This window comes from Vombatus ursinus, unplaced genomic scaffold (assembly GCF_900497805.2).
Source record: "Vombatus ursinus unplaced genomic scaffold, bare-nosed wombat genome assembly UNPS02014812.1, whole genome shotgun sequence".
Taxonomy (NCBI): domain Eukaryota; kingdom Metazoa; phylum Chordata; class Mammalia; order Diprotodontia; family Vombatidae; genus Vombatus; species Vombatus ursinus.
In genome coordinates this window covers 42741174-42762117 of record NW_020954590.1, presented here as the reverse complement: position 1 = coordinate 42762117, position 20944 = coordinate 42741174, and the positions used below count along the sequence as shown (strand labels likewise).

The 20944-nt window shown below is 37.2% G+C and overlaps 1 protein-coding gene across 4 annotated transcripts in view; it reads right to left on the bottom strand.

Annotated features, from left to right (window-relative positions):
• Window positions 1-20944, bottom strand: part of LOC114054055 (lethal(3)malignant brain tumor-like protein 4) — a 504773-nt gene that overhangs the window by 238091 nt on the left and 245738 nt on the right. For all 4 annotated transcript variants that reach the window (XM_027877122.1, XM_027877124.1, XM_027877123.1 and 1 more), the window contains one exon: window positions 19184-19298. In XM_027877122.1, coding sequence (XP_027732923.1) covers window positions 19184-19298 — 115 coding nt within the window. The remainder of the gene's footprint in view (window positions 1-19183; window positions 19299-20944) is intronic.

Here is a 20944-nt window from a genome sequence, read left to right as displayed (position 1 = left end):
CTGCCCTGATATTTTAGAACCAGAGGGCAAAATAGAAATTGAAAGAATCTACTGATCTCCTTCTGAAAAAGATCCCCAAAGGAAAACTCCTAGGAATATTGTAGCCAAATTCCAGAGTTCCCAGGTCAAGGAGAAAATATTACAAGCAACCAGAAAGAAACAATTCAAGTATTGTGGAAACACAATCAAGATAACACAAGATTTGGCAGCTTCAACATTAAGGGACCACAAGGCATGGGATATAATATTCCGGAGGGCAAAGGAGATAGGATTACAACCAAGAATCAGCTACCTAGCAAAACTGAGTATAATTCTTCAGGGGAAAAAATGGTCATTCAGTGAAATAAATAGGGGACTTTCAAGGATTCTTGATGAAAAGACCAGAGTTGAATAGAAAATCTGACTTTCCAATACAAGACTCAAGTGGAACATGAAGAGGTAAACAGGAAAGAGAAATCATAAGAGACTTATTAAGGTTGAACAGTTTACATTCCTGCATGGAAAGATGATATTTGGAACTCATGAGACCTTTGTCAGTATTAGGGTAGTTGGAGGGAAAAAATTATATATATGTATATATAGACAGACAGATAGATGGATAGATAGATAGATGGATAGAGGGCACAGGGTGAGTTGAAGATGAAGGGGTCGTATCTGGAGAATAAAATTAAGGGGTGAGAGAGGATTATACTAGGAGAAGGAGAAAAGGAAAGGTAAAACGGGGTAAATTATCTCACAAAAAAACAGAAAAGAAAAGGCTCTTACAGTGGAGGGGAAACGGGAGAAGGTGAGAGGGAATGAGCAAATCTTATTCTCATAGAATTTGACTTAAGCGGGGTATAACATACACACTCAATTGGGTATGGAAGTCTGTCTTACCCTACAGGAAAATAGTGGGGGGAAGGGGACAAGAGAGTAGGGGATGATAGAGAGGAGGGCAGATTGGGAAAGGGGGTAACCAGAAGCAAATACTTCTGAGGAGGGACAGGGTCAAAAGAAAGAATAGAATAAATGGGGGGCACAACAGGATTAAAGGAAATAGAGTTAGTTTTTCACAGCATGTCTACTATGGAAGTGTTTTGCATAACTGCACATGTATAGCCTATATTGAGCTGCCTGCCTTTTCAATGAGGGTGGGTGGGGAGGGAGGAAGGGAGAAAATTTGGAACCCAAAGTTTTAAAAACACATGTTTAAAAAAAAAATGTTTTACATGCAACTAGGAAATAAGAAATACAGGAAATGGGGTACAGAAATCTATCCTGCCCTACAGAAAAATAGAAGGGGAAGGGGGGTAGAGAAAGCAGGGAAAGCAGACTAGGGGAAAGAGTATTCAGAATGCATGCCATCTTGGGGTGGGGGGAGGGGTGAGATGGGGTGAAAATTTGGAACTCAAAATCTTGTGGAAATAAATGTTGAAAACTAAAAATAAATAAATGTATTAATTTAAAAAAATTTTTAAAAAAACCAAGCATTTATTAAGTACCTACCATGTGTCATTTATTATGCAAGGTAATGGTGATACAAAGACAAAATGAAACAGGAAGCTTACAATCTATCAAATGTAAGACCTTGTAACTAATGCAAGGAAAAGGAAAAGGACACACATGTACAAAAATATTTATAGCAGCTCTTTTTGTGGTGGCAAAGAATTGGAAATTATGGGGGAGCCCATCAGTTGGGGAATGGCTGAACAAGTTGTGGGATATGAATGTAATGGAATACTATTGTGCTATAAGAAATGATGAGCAGGTAGACTTCAAAAAAAACCTGGGACTTGTATGGTCTGATGCTGAGTGAACTGAGCAGAACCAGGAGAACATTGTACACAGCAACAGCCATAATGTGTGTTGACTAACTTTGATAGATTCATCTGCAAGGATCCAAGACAACTCCAAAGGACTCATGATGGAAAATGACATCCAGAAAAAAAAACTATGGTATCTGAATGCAGATCAAAGTATATTATTTTGCTCTCTCTCTCTCTCTTTTTTCTTTTTTGTTTCTTCTTTCTCCTGGTTTCTCCCACTGGTTCTAATTCTTCTTTACAACATGACTAATGTGAAAAAGGTTTAATATGAATGTATATGTTGAGCCTATATCAATTTAATGCTGTCTTGGGGTGGGGGGAGAGGAAAGATGGGGAGAAAAATTGGAACTGAAAATTTTATGGAAGTGAATGTTGAAAACTAAAAACAAATAAATTTTTTTTTAAAAAAAGAAAAAAAAGAATGCAAGGTGAAATGGAAAAGAATGCAATTTTTCCAGAGCTCTCTAATTTAAAAAAAATCATAAATGGCTCTATTTAAAATGTCTAATTTTTTTTATTTGCTCTTCATTCCTAAAGGGTCATTTGAAGGTATATCTATCCATCTTTTTTTTTAAAAAGATATGTTGAGTCATTGCAGTTGTAACTGACTCTTCATGACTCCATCTGGGGTTTCTTAGCAGAGATACTGAAGCCATTTGCTTCCCCAGCTCATTTTACAGATGAGAATTGGGGCAAACAGGGTTAAGTGACTTGCTCCTAGGGTCACAGTTAGTCAGTGTCTGAGGAAAGATTTGAACTCATGAAAATGAGTCTTCTTGATTCCAGGCCCAATGCTCTATCCACTGTGCCACCCAGCTGCCGCCCCCTATACTAGGACATATATACTATTAAAGATGGCATTAACATTTTAAAAAATTATTTGTGACAGATTGTGGGAAGCCTAAAATCAGAACACCTGAATTTGAGTACCTGACATCTGCTGTGGGATTTCACTCAAATCACAACTCTCTTGAAGCATTTTTTTTCGCATTTATAAATGTGAACATTACTAATCAGAATGAATTTAGATCCATTCAGATTGTGTACGTGAAGCTTTAAATAATGGGGAGGTACTATATAAATGACAAGATTCAAAATCTTGTCATTCAAAATGACAAGAAGAAGGATAGATTCCTATTGTTTGCCACCATTTGATCTCCAATCTGAGACCTGAAAGGACAGCTAACTACAAAAACGAAAACATGTCTTTTTAACCTCATCTCTATAACTGTCTCTGTCTCTATGTGTATTTCTCTACTCTGACTATGTCTCTCTTTTTAAGCGAGAAGTAAAACTCTGCAACTACAGAATACAAAGTGATATTCTTCAGGTGTAGAAAAAGTAATAAGTCTTCCAAATTAGTTTTGTGTCCTTGGGCGGACTGGTTAACTTTTCTATGCTTTCCTTTCCTTAGAAGTAAAAAAAATTAAAAGGGACAGAGAGGAATGTAGATAATCCTCAAGGTCCCTTCCAATTCTAAAATTTAACAGAAATCTATGATTTTATATTGATTGGTATGGTCTTTTCTATAGCAAGTTGATACTGAAGTGGTTTGCTATTTCCTTCTCCAGCTCATTTTACAAATAAGGAAACTGAGGCAAAGGGGGTTAAGTAACTTGCCCAGGGTCATACAGTTAGTAAGCATCTGAAGTGAGATTTGACTCTAGGCCTGGCACTCTATCCACTATACCACCTGGCTGTCTACTTCACTACTGAATAGTAAAGTCTACCAAATTTCATTATCACCATCAAAATCTAACGCCCTTTCTGTACTCAGAGTGACATATGTAATAACTGCCTACAAGTTAAACCAACAAGCACTGGATTTGAACTGATAAACTTGGATTCTAATTCTGACTCTACCAATTACTCCTTTGGAAACCTTTGAGCCTCAATTTCCTCATCTGCAAAATGAGGAAGTAGGAGAAGATGATCTTTAAGGTTCCTTAAACAGCCTAGAACAAAAGCATTTCAAAGTAGGATTCCTCTCCCCCCCGCCCCCCAAGAAATACTCTGATGAATAGCAGATAGCAATAGCATCTGAAGAATTAGCAAGCAGGCTTTGATTTGATTACTATTTGATATAGTGCTATCACTTGGGGGGCAGGAGTCCTACTGTGAAGTGGAACACTATTCCCATCATTTTCCTCCAAAAGACTTGATATTTTTCTTCTGAGTACATTCTGCAACACCCACAGCTCCTTTATTGGTTTTGATGGACAGCTAGGTGGTGCAGTGGATAGAGTACCAGGCCTGGAGTCTGGAAGACTCATCTTTCTGAGTTCAAATCAAGTCTCAGACAATAAGCTGGAGAAGGAAGTGGCAAACCACTCCAGTATCTTTGCCAAGAAAACCCCGTATGGAATTACAAAGAGTCAGACACCACTGAAAATGCCTAAGCAACAACAAATTGGCTTTGATAAAAATCTACATCTAAATCCAGTGAAAGTTGATGTTGGAGACACAAAAATGAATGTCCAAGTTTAATTAAAGAAGAGCAGGAATAAGTTAGAAGCATTTTAGAGAGACTAAGGGATAGACAGGGACAAGAGTCATATTGGAAAGGGTATTAAAAATTTTGAAGTAATTAGTTGATTAGTTTATATCATTGATTATAATTTTATTAGTTTTAAATGCTAATTTTATTTTAAATTCATACAATGTATGTACGATGGAAATACATTTTGCATGATTGCACATGTATAACCTATATCAAATTGCTTGCCTTCTCAATGGGGGAAGAGAGGGAGGAAGGGAAAGAATTTGAAACTCAAAAAAATTTTTAAATGAACATTAAAAATTGTGTTTACTTGTAATTGGGAAAAAATAAAATATTAAATTAAAAAAAAGTCATACAAAAGTATGGCTTGCCTTGCTTAGAGACTGTGTAGTGTATTATAAACTAAAATGGCCAAAGACCATTTGGTTGACTATTTATAAAAAAAAAGCCAAGGACTAAAGAAAATTTCTGGCCATAATGAGTGACTGATCTTCAAAACTCCTCTGTGCTGAAATTTGAAATATAAAGGCCAGATTTTAGAGAAAAGTAACTAGCTTTTGCTCTTACAACTCAGAAAGGATCCACAGGACAGTGTATGTAGGATTTCTTTAACTAGAAATATTTAAAGCATGTGATAACATTAAGAGAAGACTGTAAGTACATTTTGAAATGTATTATTTTCTTGATAAGTCTATCATGCAAATCTGTAATTAGGGACTTTTAAAATAGCTGACTTTTTCCTCTTCTTTTTCTTTCTTTCTTTTTTTTAAAAAACACAATACAGTGTAATTGTCTATTAAGTCAATGAGTGCTTAGGGACTCTTAAACCTGCAGATTGCAAAAGAATTCTTATGAAATTTCCTTTGAAATAGAGTACAACTGAGAATCCTCATTTGCATAGTTAAATTAGCAATCCTCTTTGGTCTGAATGACAGAAGTACTCTATCATAGTTAGAGGTCAAGATTTAAACTTGAAATCCATCATCCAAATCCATTATTTTGTAACTTAAATGAGATTGCCCATCTCTGTTGGATTGAAGACTCCCTAATTCTATATCCCTGTAGTTTTCATCAAAAAGACTCATTTATTTCTTTGTGTAGTCTCAACTCTACATTATATAGAATGTAAGCACCTTGAGATCAGGACCTATTGTATTTTTTGTCTGTGCCCCTATCTTTTCACACAACACCTAGGACATCACAGGTGCAATATTGTTGAATGATCGACTTTAGAACTTGGAAAGCATTTTAGTGAATGTCATTATTTTCATAGTATATGTAGTATATTCAGCCTTGCAAATCCAATTGCTGTATTTATAAGTTGGCTATACTATCAATTACACAATCTTTAGATTCCAACTGTGCTGTTTATTCATTTATTCATTCATTAATTTATTTATTCCCCTATTTATCTTTCTACTTATTCATTCATTCATTCATTTACTTATCTACCAACATGTCTATTTGCTTATGGGCAAAAGTTAGGAAAATTCCACAGTCTGTTCCTCTTTTGTGTGCTCTAGAAAAAAGACCTTGTGGTCACTGTACATTAATGTTTCATTTCATTTACTCAGTAAGCATCATAATTAATTCAAACATAAACAAAACAGTCACCACAATGGCAATATTATTCAGACATGGAAACTAATTATGAAACTGTCTTTGTTCAGTCTGTCAGTTTTGCTTATAAAAACTTCTTTGGTTGGCAATGGACATTATTTTAGAAACCTTCAATTCTTACTCTATCTAGACGGGGCAAATGCTTCGCTCTAGGACCTCTGACCCAGTATGGTACAATGGAAAGAATACCAAGTCTGGAGGCAGATGATGGTTGTTTGACTCCCAGCTCTGCCACGGACAACATGTGGGGCCCTGGACAAATCGCCTAATCTATGGTGCCTCAATTGTCTCGTGTAATACAAGGGGGTTAGACTTGATGATTCCCAAGGTCTATTTTAGCTTTAAGTCTGTGATTTCATGATTCTCTACATTGATTACTTCCATATCTACCAGCCAATCACCATCATCTAGGCAAGGGGACTCAGAGACTAAAAAGGCTTTAAGACACCAATCATGAATTTGCATCAGTGATTACTGAAGTAGGAATGTGAGGTATAATTAATTCCTGAAGGTTCCTGGAAGGGTGACAAAACAAAATTCAAAATTGTGTTTCATAGCCCAGGTGAGTAAGGCATTTGGATGACCTTCAAATGCTTCAAGTGCACCAAGATTAAGGGAGCTCAAGTCTCTCAGTCCATATTCCCCATCTATTGAAGTTAAGGATAAGAAACCAAGCTTTTATCTTGCTTCTTCAAGGAAGTGAAGGTATAAACCAAGGAATTTCACGTAGTTCTATTTTCCTTACTTGAAGACAGGTGTTCTAGTTTCTGGTGGTCCCCCTTGCACTGCTAGATGCCAATAACAACAACAGTAAAAAATATAAATACTAGCATTTACATAGGGCTTTAAGGATTGCAAAGTGCTTTACAGATATTATCTCCTTTTATAAATGTATAGTAAACTTAGGCTATTGCCAGAGTGGGGCAGCTGTAGGTAGAGTGGTGGGTCTGGAGTCAGGAAGACTCATCTTCCTGAGTTCAAACCTGGCCTCAGACACTTAACTAGCTATGTGATGCCGGGCAAGTCACTTCATCCTCTTTGCCTCAGTTACCTCATCTATAAAATGAGCTGGAAAAGGAAATGGCAAACCACTCCAGTATCTTTGACAAGAAAACACCAAATGGGGTCACAAAGAGTCAGACGTGACTGAAAACAACTGAACAACCATTGCCATAGTGAGGTCATCGATGCTATGGGCAACTCCTTTTTCCTACAAATAATAACAATGATAATAATAGTAACTCTCCGTCTTTCTATCATACCCATGTATACTACTCATGTTTCATAATGTAACTTCTTAAAACCCAATCTTTATAAATTAAGTTACAACATAAATCCTTCCCTGGAGTCTAAATTTTATACCCATGCGTCCACCCCTGTCTACCACTTTAAGGTCTGAGGAGTAAATCTGAAATTACTTTACTAATTACTTCTAAATCATTAGCAAACTACAGGGGCCAAGAGATCCAAGAACTGCTGTATACTTCCCATGACGGTCATCACTACTAAATCCAAGGAATGAAAACCAACCTTAGAAGGTTTGCTCATATTTCTAAGTGTATCTGGAATCTCTCTCTTGGTTTATACTTATTCTTACATGTAAACTAAGAGAACAGCTCCTTGTGTCTCTCAAGTTTAGGGTGCAATGTGTTCACTTCAGAAACAGTTCGGCTTGTTGATGTTGATGTTATAGTCACAGTGTGCCGGAGATTGCTCAAGCTGTGGATGTAATCCCTACATCTATAACAGACTTCTGGGTTCTTTGGCACTTAAGAATAAACACTTCTTTGTATGTCTCATGAAGAAAGCCCTATTGGGTATCAAACACAGTATCCAGAACTGCCTTTGATTAAGACAATAAGTGATTCTACTGATCCTAGTGATACGTAAATTACATAGAGCTCTAGGATTGTAGAGTTGAAAGAGACTCCAGAGGCCAACATCAACCAGAGTCTGATGCATGAATTCCCTTTGTAACATTCCCAACATGGAACCATCCAGGTACAAGTGAAAGACCTCTACATTGGGGGACTCTTCTAATTACCACAAAGTTTTCCCATATGTTGAGCTTACCATGGTGCCCATCTGCATAATAAGCACTTCATCAATGTTTGTAGAATTAAATGAATAGAGGTCTGAATCCGACCTCCTATAATGTCTGCCATTCATCGTATTTCTTCCGGCGTTAAACCAAAGTACTTTAATCCTTCTCCATGAAATGTAGACAGAGGTCTTAAATTTAAGTGACTTCTCTCTTTCCATATTAACATTTCCACAAAATATATTTTACAGTATTAAATATATTGATTAAGCTGCATTTCTCTACCAGATTTGAATAACAGGTCAGCTTTCACAGAAAAAAAAAATACGGTTAAGTATAAATGAATAATATAAAAATATGAGGAACAAATAAGGTAAGAAAAGACATTTTGACCCATAAACAAAAAGTGCCTCCTATTACCTCCTTAGAAAACTATAACAAAGAATTCAAAATTAAATAAAACATATATTTGGAGCCAGGAGGGAAGTGGATCACCATCCTTTTCAGTCTTTCCCCATGGGATGTGCATAAGAAAGAAGACAGGAGGGAAACTTGGTATGAGGAAGGTAATGGAATTATCCTCAACACCTTCCCTGGACCTGAGAACTGCCTCTGGATGACTAATAAGAGTAAGTTATCAGAGGAGATTTGTGAGCTGTACAGAGAAGGTTCTGACATAATACCTGGGAGAGCTTTCTGAGGGCCATGGGTGAGAGAGTGTTGTTAGCCACAACACCCTGAAAGAAACTTCTCATCAAATCCAAGCTTTTATCTAAAATGATCAAAAGCACAACTGGGCATAATAAAACACCTGATGACTATTAGAACACAAGTAGGTGGGAATCCTGAAGTCGCTGGGTAAGACGTAGGAAGTCATTTCCTGAAACAAGCAGTTTAGAAAAACTGCTGACAGGAAATCTTAGGGATCCTGCAATCTGCTCCCAAGAAAATAACTTGTGTTAATAAAACCTACACACAAGAGCTCATTGCTATCATTAAATATTGATGGTACAGAACCACTAGGGAAAATTGGCCCACTTACAGAGATTCTATCTATCAGAGAATGGGCCAATCATCATTCCCCAAATGCAGGTAAACATTAAAGGCTACTCATACCAACCACAAATGTCAACTCACTTGAAAAGCAGTCTATCTGCAATGCAAATGTGAGGTTACCTGCACTAGGGATAAACTTCACAAAACACTGAGATCCCTAGAACTAATCTATGAGACATTTAGGCTTTTATGGTTTAGAAAATCACAAAGAAAAGACAGAACTGAAATATTTTGCCAAGAACTTTAAGGGAAGTCAAAGCCAGTGATTTTAATGGAGGTGAATGAACCTAAAGGTTTTTCCACATTTAGGTTGGCCCATAAGCACATATACACAGGCAGAGCAACTATAGTAAAGGATCTAGGGAATAATGCAGTAGTTGTTTACATTTTATCAAACAGTCAATTCGTAATTATCTTGCCAATGAAAGGAAGCAATAGATGGAACTGACCATAAAAATTCATGGTTAACCTTTCTTGACTTCTGATTCCTCTGGGGAAAAATCAAACCCCACAGAAGCAAGTTTCTGTCTAGCAAGGCAACCAAGAAGATAATCAGGAACTGAGTAAAAGGGTATGATGTATAACTGAATAGACAACCCACAGAATTCACCCATCAGTAAACAGGAATATATACACATTTTTGGGAGAGACACTGCAAATGGATAGTGACTTGCCCAAGGTCCCACAGCTAATAAGCTTGAACACATAAGTTCTTGGAAGGCCAAATCCAGCATTCTTTCCACAGGATTGTTCTGGCATATGGCAGGTAGAATCAGGCAGTATATGATATAGTTGAGGAATTATGCAGGAGAAAGACGACATTAGACAAATGTATGACTGGAAAATAAAACAGATCAGTAATGTAATAAAAGAGAAAGATAAGTGTCACTTGTGTGACACGTATGATGGCCCACGTCATTCAACAGGATCCACCAGTTTCCTCATTTGTCAAATGAGCTGGAGAAGGAAATAGCAAACCACTGCAGTATCTTCACCAAGAAAACCCGAAAAGGGGTCATGAAGAGTGACTCCTCCCCTCACCTCAAATCCTTCTGACATCATCCTCTACTATCTCCTGCTTCACTACAGTCTCTGATGAAGAGCTGGACCTTTTGCCTTCCAAAGCCAATCTCTCTACATGGGTATTTTGAGGTTCCCCAAGCACCTCACAATGTAGTCAAGGTAATGTTTCCTCTATTCCAGCAGTGTCAAACTCAAATAGAAATGATCCCTGCAGATAGCATACTGACTTAGAAAACCACAAATTAACATTATCTATGCTGTATTCTATTTTTATTAATTTTGTAAGATATTTCCCAATTACATTTTAATCTGGTTCTGATTATACTGTTTTGCTGGTTTCAAGTCAGATATCTCTGCTCTACCCCATACGACTTTTACTCTGGAAACAGACACAATTTGGACAGAGAGATGAGCTTGGAGAGAGAATTCCATGCGGCAAGAATGACATTTTGGGGGACAGTACGGAAAAAATGGATTGATAAAAGCAGGGTCAGATTATGGAAGACCTAGATGAAAACAAGGCAGAGGGGCTCAGATTTGATGAAACAGGAAAATAATGTAAGTGGTTTGAGAAGGAGACTGAAGAGAATGGTATTAAAGGATAATTATATAAGCAGCAGAATATGAAGAAGAATCCCAGGGAAAATGCAGGTTCAAGAAAGCCAGATAGGAGCCAGATGAAATAATCCTAGCAAGAGCAGATAGGAAGTTGACTAAGAATTTAATGATACCCTTCCAAAGAGAGCTCTTTACAGTTATCTTTTTTTTCTGGGCAGATGAATTTAACAGATTATATCTAAGAGATTGAAAGTCATCTATCAGCTAAAATATATCACTTGAGAATTTTTGCTAAGGTGTTACTGTATTAATAGAGCAATAGGAGAGAAAAAATTCAGCAAAAGCTACATTCTATGGTTCTTAAAAATGGTTGATTCTTTGGGGTAAGAAAGTGAAAACGAACTAAAGTGACTGATGTATGAAAAATAAGGTCCACTGACCCCACACACGATCTTCTTAATATTACTCAAGCATGGACCAGAGAATCTTCTATGCTGTAATTCAGTGGAATCCTGCTGGGCCAGAGAAGGAGTCCTGGTCACTAGATTCCCATCTAGGTAGGAGTCAGAATTACCGGATTAGTTGTACAAAAGCTGCAGTCAGCTGCCAAGGACTCAGAATGCTGAGCTGAGCTTGGGCAAAGGAAGAAGGTAAGTGCCTGGATCAGAAGCAAGACCCTATACTGCCAGAATCAAAACAGTTTGAGGAGTGAGGAGAGAAATATGATCTATGTGTTAGTCTGAAGCACAGAACACCAGAACAAGTGAGTATGAGTTCTACAAAAAGTTCATTTAATTAGCCACACTTTGTTTTGTGCCAGGACATGTGTATTTTTATCCACAATTATGTGAGCCTGGCTCTGCTTTCCAGGCTCTTCTAAATCACTTGCCGATAGACAGTTCCTAACAATCTAAGGCTACAGACATCCATAAACTAGTGCTCTCCAAACTGTTTTGACTACACATTCCTATCAGTTATAAAAACGTAAGTTAACAATGATCACATTATATTACATATGTGTAGATTTATATGCATACACACACACACATACACATATATATAAAATATATGTGCCACAGCAGAAATACATTAACTACATTGAAAAACACAAAAAGACATTTAAAACGTCAAGATGAAGATGATAGATTATTTTCCAAATAACTTATTTATTAAATGATACAAAATACCTTTTTTGTTCTCACTACACTAAAATCTATTAATATCAACAATGTTTCAGTGAAATGAATGTGATTGAATATTTTTCTTTATTTTTTAAAATCTTCATTTGGCATAATGATTCTAAGTTGGGCTTTAAAGTTGTTTATTTTGTATCAAAACATTTAATAAAATTTTAAAATGTTATTTCATCTTCACCTCATTCTTTCTAATATCTTTTTTGTATATATGTTTTATAATGGCTGTTATAGTTGAAAAAATAAAAACATCCCAAAGGAAGTTGGGTGGTACAGTGGAAATAAAACAAAGATTTGAGTCCAAATCCTTCGTCAGAAATTTAACTCACTGTATGACCCTAAACATTTTGCCTTTCTGTGCCTTTGTTTCCTGATCTATAAAAAGATGATAATACTAGCACCTACCTGACAGGGTTGTTGTGTGCATAAAATGAGGTAACATGTAAAGCACTTTGCAAACCTTAAATTGCTAGATGAATTCTAAATACATTCAGATGGAAGAAGTGCATTGATGGATATGCTTACTAAATAATCTTTTGATTCTATTCACCAAATTCACCATTATGCAAAGGTTTTTTACTGAAATTTAGTTAGCAAGTCTCCATCATCACTGATAACATTAAGTTACTATTTAAAAGCAGTTGGATATATGGAATATACTTAAAAGGAATAGCAAGTTGGACATAATAGATTTGCTTAAATTCTTTTTATAAGGCTATTTATCCTGTATATAGCTTGCTTTATATATATTTGTTTGGCTGTTGTCTCTCCCATTAGATTGTAAGTTCCCTGAGGGAAAGAACTGTCTTTACCCTCAGCACTTAGCACAGTGTCTGGCACATAGCAGATACTTAATAAATGTTTATTGATTGGTTGATAAAAATAAATAGAAACAAAAGATTTAATAGTTTTTTCTGTACCTCAATGGATCACCTTTCTTATCTCCTATGTTATGTCCCCACCTTGAAGAGACTTCTTATTCTAAGATACAGTAGACACTCTGAGACTTTATTCTGATTTAGTCATCTGAAATATTACCTTAATTTATGCCCATATTCTAGACATAACTGAAAACTTAGCTCCTCTGAGCATCCTTCCCGACAAAGAGTATTAATTTTGATTACTCCTTTATTTCAACACTGTCATACATAGTCTTTCATCTGCATAAGGGGTATTGTAGCTCTTCTCTCTGCACAGTCACAAATCAGAAGGACAAATAAAGTCCTAATTTTAATAATTATTTTCTATGGAACAAAGGTATCGCTGGAAGCAAATGCTGGTCACATATCTGTGTTCAAAGTAAAATTCTCATGGGGGTTGGGGGGGGAAGGAACACGACTGAAAACCTAGGGTAAGATGCACACAGATTCAAAGAAAGATAGTATGCAAGAGTCGAAGGGAACTTAGAAATCATTTGTTCAGATCCTCTCCCATAAGGATCTATCACAGACTGTAAAATGTCCCATTTGGCTGGGTATTTCCATTTGTTGAAATGCTATTTCTATGATGCGTCCATCTAAAACATGACATATCGTTCCTCACCATTTCAGAATTGCTCGCATCGTACCTCAGTGAATCAAGGATCTGTGATTTCACTCAGGTAGTGATCTTCCTCGAGGGTTGGAAACCATAACCCTTCTGTGGTATCACAGAGAGTTGCTGTGGCCTTGAAAAATTCCCACCCGGTCAGCGTCCATCTGCTGGGCAATGAGTCTCTCTGAACTCACCCAGGGTGGTCATTCTGACATTATCAGCCCTGTCTGAACTTGTGCTTAACAGGCAAAGCCTCCAAAAACCCCATGTCAGCTCTATACTAAGAGGAAGCAGTGGGGGAAGACTTTGGTAGACTGTCTTTATTGTATGTGTATGTAAAACCAAACTCTCCACAAGCAGCACTCCCCAAGAAAAAAACAATTGGATGAATATGCCAGGTAAAGAACACAGGATTACAGATCCAGAATTGGAAGGGACCTCAGAGACCACCTCGTCCAGCCCCTCTGAATTTTACAGATAAGGAGAGGCCCCAGGAGATACAGTAACTTGCTTACACCACCTAGGTAGTCAGTGTCAGAGGCAGCATTCGAACCTAGACCTTCTGACTCCAAAGACAACGCTCTTTCTATGGTACAATGCTTCTAAAAGCCAGATCAAAGACACCACATTCAATCGGAACTATATAAGACCATCTGAAGGAACAAAGTTTTTATTTATCTCTTACCATTTATTTTCTCTCCTTCTTATGCCCTAACCTTGGGAAAGGAAGGTGAAAATGAAGGAGAAGGGGAAGGAAAATGAGATAAAAAACAGGGATTGGGCTAAGAAAAAGGGATAGGGGAAGGGGATAAGAGGAGATGGGGAAAGAGATAAAGGAACAAGAGAAGGGAAGGGCATAGGGGAAAGGGATAAGAGAAGGAGACAGGGCAGGTGGATCAGGGGAACGGAAGTAGGTAAATATATACCACCCCACTTTTTTTGCAAAGGTGGGATCTGTGGTTGTGGGACTTGAAATATGACATTAAACCTTTTCACTATATGGCTAAGTTTTGCTGAACTATTTTTTTCCCCTCTTTTATTCTTTGTCAAAAGAGATGATTCTCTAGTAGGGAGTAAAGGGAAAGATACAATGGGATATATAAGTAATATAAAAAGCAAAGATAATAATTTTTTTAAAGTACTATATAAATGTAAGTTGTGATGATGTCAATGGTGACTACTTAGGGTAGAGACAGATGCCTCAGATATGACAGTCTAGGCTACCTTGTCCCCAGCTGGCACCACACCGAAATACACTGTGGTCCTAAATATTCTGCAGCAGCAACAGCAGAAAGCAATTAGGCCATATGGGGATAAAACCTGTCAAGAGTTACAGGCGCCATATGAGGCCAAGCACCATAACTTTGAGAAGTCTGTGCATACTATCGTAGAGCAGTTGGACCACAAGAACCTAAAATATCTCCAACACACCTGAAAATCAAAATAGTGAGAGAGATGATAGATACTCACTTTAGAGAATTCTACTGCACAGAAAATTTTCCTCATTCAGGAAGGTTTCAACTCCTGAAAACCCTAGGGCCACTTGGACATTATGAGGGAGGGAAATGTAACAGAAAAAAGCCCCGGGATCTATCATAACACCATTTCACCACCAAAATGGCAAAACTCATACTGAAAGCATCAGGTCCAGAAATAGGGTAATCTCCCCCTCCCTTGTTCCCTTGAGAATAATGTGGGTAATAGCATCAGTGAGAGCAGTTCAACTGCAATGAATTTAGAGGAAGCTTCATGGCTTATTGGACAGTCCAAAAACACTTAAGTACCCGCAGGAAACTCAGTGCATTGAATTATACAAACTGTTTACGCAAGTAAGATCTTCACTGTTAATTAGGTAACAAATTTTGTAACCTGACCCCTGGACCATGTTTCTTGGCCCCCTTAATAAATTCTGTTTGATCTAGAAACTGAGTTCTTGTACAGCATTTTTATTAGCGGCGTGGATGAAGGCACAACTGCCACATTCCTCAAATTTGCACAAGATGCACATCTGGGAGGAATAATAAATACATTTGATGTCAGGTCCCAAAAAAGACCAGCATAAGCTAGAACACTGGGACTAAATCTACTGAGAAGACATTGAATAGAGTTGAATAAAAAATCTTACTCCCAGATAAAAAATCAAATAAAAAATCAGTATCCCAAATGGGAGAACGATGGGCAGAGAGCAGTGCATCTGAAAAAAGATCTAGGGGCTTTAGTGGACCACAAGTTTTATATGAATTGACAGTAGGTCACTGCAGTTGGAAAAGGCAATGTCACCTGAAGATACCTAACGGTGACTTAGACAAAGGAGGCAATGATTCCAATGTATCCTTTTCTGGTCAGATCACATTAGAAATACTGTGTTCAGTTTTGGGTGCCGCATGTTGGAGAAGACAATAAGTTGGAGATCTAAGTCCAGAGGAGGGTAACTAGGATGGTAAAAGGCCACAATACCATGCCATACCAGTCAGCATCAGCTGAAGAAAGGAGGGTATTTAACTTTGAGAAAACATTTAAAGGAAGGGATAATAGCCATCTTCAAAAACTCCTGGACCTGACACTTTTAGTAGGAGTTTAGAAAAAAGGTATAAGAGGGACATTGTTGTTGTTCAATCATTTCAGTCACATCCAACTTTGTGATCCCATTTGGGTTTTCTTCACAAAGATACTGCAGTGATTTGCTATTTTCTTCTCCAGTTCATTTTACAGATGAGGAAACTGAGGTAAATGGGGTTAAGTGACTTGTCCACAGTCACACAGCTAGTTAGTGCGTGAGGCCAGAATTGAACTCAAGGAGTTGAATCTTTTTGATTCTAGGCCCTGCACTTCATCACTGTGCCACTTAGCTGCCCTTACACGAGGGAGGAAATGTATTCTAATGGATAGAAGTTGCAGAGGCAGATTTTGGCTCACTGTAAAGAAAAATTTAGTACAAATCTGAGGTATCCTAAAGAGAAAAAGACTCTCTTGGGAGTCATTGGGTTCTCCATAACTAGTAGTATCACACAGAGGGTCAATGATAGTTTGTTGAGGCTACTGTAAGAGAAGGGTTTTTTTGTGTTCTGAGCTCCTTTGGCACTCAGATGAAGCTATGGATCCCATTTCAAAGAAACATTTTAAAATACAAAAGACTGGGGCAGCTAAGTGGCACAGTGGACCCTTGAGTCAGAAGGAGGTCTGAGTTCAAATCCTACCTCAGACACATAACACTTACTAGTTGTGTGACTCAGGGCTAGCCACTAAATAAATAAAACAAAATACAGAAGATTACAAAAGAAACCGATTTTTTAAAAAAGGAAAGAAAAGAAGAAACCAATCACATTGAAATTTGTTTGCAGATCCCAGGTTAAGAACTCTTGCTGAATAGGGATTCTTATAGAGGTATGGGGGTTAGATTTAAAGTAAAATATTAGGTCCATTCTAACTCTTGAGATTCTGTGATCCCTGTTTTGTGATCCAGGCAATACCTCCCGCTTTCAGTAATCCAACAAAATCCTAACTCTATGACCACAACCTCTGAACTTTGCAGTTCTCTCTCCTCTCTCCCCTCCCTACCTCTCCCTTTGCATAGTGATCTGTAAGTCAAAGCCTCCCTGCTCCCTCTTCAAAAAAAACCAAAACAAACAAACAAACAAAAAAAAAAACTTCAATCTACCCCATGGAAAAATCTCAATCTAAATGTGAGTTAATCCAGACCCAGAGCTCACTCAGGTGGAGTCAAGAGGAACAATACACTGCTGTGGATTTGTCTGATGTCAACAACCACTGCTGAGATCTGCTCATCATGGAATATCCCTTGGCAAAAGCAGCTCCCTTCCTCCCACTGGTGAAATATTCCTGGAGCCTCCATTTTGTGGAAGGGCTCAGGCCAGCTGGCCTTAATTTCTCCTAGCTTTTCAGGTCCCTTTTGTATGTTGTCTTCCTTTATTAAAATGCAAGCTCCTTGAGGGCAGGGCCTGTTTTTCTTTTGACTTGTATTTGTATTCCAAGCATATAGCCCAGTGCCTAGCAAATAGTAGGCATTTAATAAATGCTTGTTTTCTTCCTTTCTTCCTTCATGTGCAGGGATCCTCACTTTCAGGGTTACAGAAATTCTCTCCAACCTGATAAATCTACCAGGCTCTCTCTGTGTGCCCCACAGGCCCAAGCATGATAGCATTCATTATTATCATGTGTGCAGTGGAATGTAATGAAAAATAGCAAAAGATGACATTTATATAGTATTTTAGGATTTACAAAGCATTTTATAAAAGTAGTAAAATTGTATCCACTTAATCCCGTGATGGTGCAAATGTGAGCTTCACTCTCCCTCATTTTGTAGTAACAGCAGTAATTCCCATTAATGTGGAATACTTTAAGGCCCACAGAGTGCTCTCCTATAACTACCCGACTGGACAGTATTTCAATGATTAGGAAATTGAGACTGAGAGAGTTTAAACACCCATTCTAAGATCACTCAGCTAATCCCTCAGGGAAAGTTAAAGTTTGGTCTCAAACCCAGGCATTCTGATTCTGGTACTGCCCTAGATCTCTTTCCATTTTTAAAAGATACTAAGTCATATATAAAGGGAATTGAAACCAGACAGTCAAGTTTTTCAGCATTTTCATTAGAATTACAGTTTCTATTGCACATACCTTAGTTTCTATTAGTAGTCCATTCTTCCTTAAAAGACTTTGATGCCCTATAGTAAAATTTTAGTCTGCTAAATTTTACTCTCTGCTTTTTTCTTGCCACATATTTATGTATTGAAATGATTATAAAGCTACTCAGTTATATATTTCCTTCCTGCCTTTTATACCTGCCTTTATCACTTATATTTAGTAAGTATACTAGTGGAATATGTTTGACTATAAAAGACACCTTTTAAGAGTAGGGGATTCTCTGAAAGACACATCTGCTTCCAATAGTTATACAGCCTAAGAAAGTCTCTCTCTGCATTAGATTTAATAGAAACCAATGTAATTTGTAGAACAAAAGCCTACATTTCATCTATCAAATGTGTATAGAGACGAGCTAGAGCAATGGGCAAAAAATGCTTATGTGTATCTGAAATAAGTTACCAGTTATGAGAGTCTGATCAAATCAAAGGAATCATTCACATAAAAAAAGTAGACACTAGTTACAAGGTTCAAGGATAAAAGGTCTGGATAATTTTCTCCTGAATTTTTGGTAACCAGCAAGACACACACACACATGCACACACACACCCCACAGATTTTATTATTGTTCACACATCAAGAAGCAATTATGGGAAGCTATTCTACTTCTACACAAAAACTTTATTTTTTACTAAAATGAAATCCTACAGTGGGATATGCAGTTAATAAAGTATAAGGACTGAGGACTAAATATGTTCATTCATGCATCTGTTCTTTTTTTATTCAAATATTTATTAAGTATTTGTTCTACAGGACAGAGCTAGACAGAAAAACAATGAATACCCAGTTCTGTATTCTAAAGCTTACACACTCCAGTAAATAATGACACATGTATAGATAAATATGCTGCAAAGACATAATACATTACATTATATTGACAAACACAAAATCTATACACCCAAGATGGGCATTAATTTGCTTAGCTTGGTTTCCATTCTTAAAATGGACAATACTATCAATCAAATTTAGCTAATACTATCTAAAATCCATTCTCATTATCATACCTAATCTGTTAAGTATGACAAATCACTGATGATTATTGTTTTTCAATGACCTTCTATGTATTTTTGCCTATTAAATACTTGACTATTTGAAATATAGAAGAAGTTACAACCCTAAGGCTCAAATGCGTGCGAGGCAATTGGAGGAAAAAAAAACCCAAAAACTCAATGAAAAAGATTGTACTTACGATATGGCACCTCTAGTGGGTGACCTGTCATATTGCACCATCCTACTGGGTGAATGTCAGGGCTGTCAACATCCACCCAATAGTCATATTTGTGGCTCCAGCCATCAAAGTGGACCTGTCAAAAAGTATAGTTTGAATAATCAGCATGTTGATAGTCATACATCCAAATATATATTAAAAAATGTTATTAACCAGAGATCAACATACCAAGAGTATAAAATTATCAAAAAATATTATTTGTGATCATAGGGAATAAAAATAAAGTAGAGTTCAAGACACATATATTTCTCAAAGAAATAACAAAACTTTTGACTTGTTGTTTTTTTGTTCTATGACCAGGAGGAGATTCAGATGTGGGTAAGAATTTTCACAAAATTTAAATGCCATTGTCACACTCTCTATTTAACCAGCTATTCACTTCTCATATCATCCTTTCTCATATAATCAAAAACAGTGATGAAACAAACCAAAACATTTTTTGATTGCTGTCCAGAGTTTTATCATCCTCATATATGGTTCTCACTCTGGTCTCATCTTTTCCCATAATGTTTATCTTCAGAAATTGGCATGGGTTTTTCTGGTTTGGCAAACCCTAGAACACTTTTCATCACATCCTAAATATACACACCCAAAAGAAAATATGCCTCCTAATTGCTCACATCAGGCTGAGATGTGGCACTGTTGCCACTATGGGTAGGTAGGGGGTAAATTAAAGTCTTATATTTATCCAAGTTTAAAAAACATAGTATCAAATATGGGGGAGGAGGGGAATGGTTAGACAACATTTCTTATGAAAAAGCAGTAAAAGTCAATAGTTTGAGGTGGTAGACAAAAAAATTCAAATGACATCATAGGCTGAATTTGCAGAAGCAAAATATCAAAAACACAGAGAATGATGTTTCACTGTAGCCTACTATGATTAAAAAAAAAAAACAAATCTGGAGTATCCTGTCTGGTTCTGGGCCCCACATCTGAGGGGAGAGAGAAATAAGATAGTTGTTTTCAAAGTTGTTTTCAACACATGAAGGTAAAAGGTAGTAGAATCAGGAAAGGGGGCAGCTAGGTGGTGCAACAGACAGAGCACTGGGCCTGGAATCATGGAGACTCCTCTTCATGAGTTCAAATCTGGTTTCACTTACTAGCTGTGTGACACTGGGCAAGTCATTTAACACTGTTTCTCTCAGTTCCTCATCTATAAAATGAGCTGGAGAAGGAAATGGCAAACCATTCTAGTACCTTTGCTAAGAAAACCCCAAATGGGGTCATGGAGAGTCAGATAGAACCGAAAAACGACTTAATAACAAGAATAAGCAACAACAGATGGAATTTGCAGATTAGAAATTCTGCAAATTCCAGATTGGAAGATTGAAGGTTGAGGGGTGGGGATGGGGAGAACTCCTAAGGATTAGAGCTTTCCAAAAGGGGAATGAATTACCTGAGAAATATGGAAGGGACCTCAGAAACCATCTAGTATAATTTCTATAAGAAAAGAATCCTCATTCTAATATACCTAATAAACATCCCCCAGCCTCTCATTTAAGACCTTCAAAGCAAAAGGAACTCATTACTTCTTCATGTAACCCATTCCATTTTTTTTTCACAGCTTCAATTGTTTGGAAGATTTTCCTGATATCAAGTTTTTGCAATCTCCACCTATTGCTACTGGTTTTGCCCTCTGGGGCCAAACAGAACAAATTTAATTCCTTTCTTACATGTCAGACCTTCAAATATCAGGAGACACCTATCATGCCTCCCCTAAGT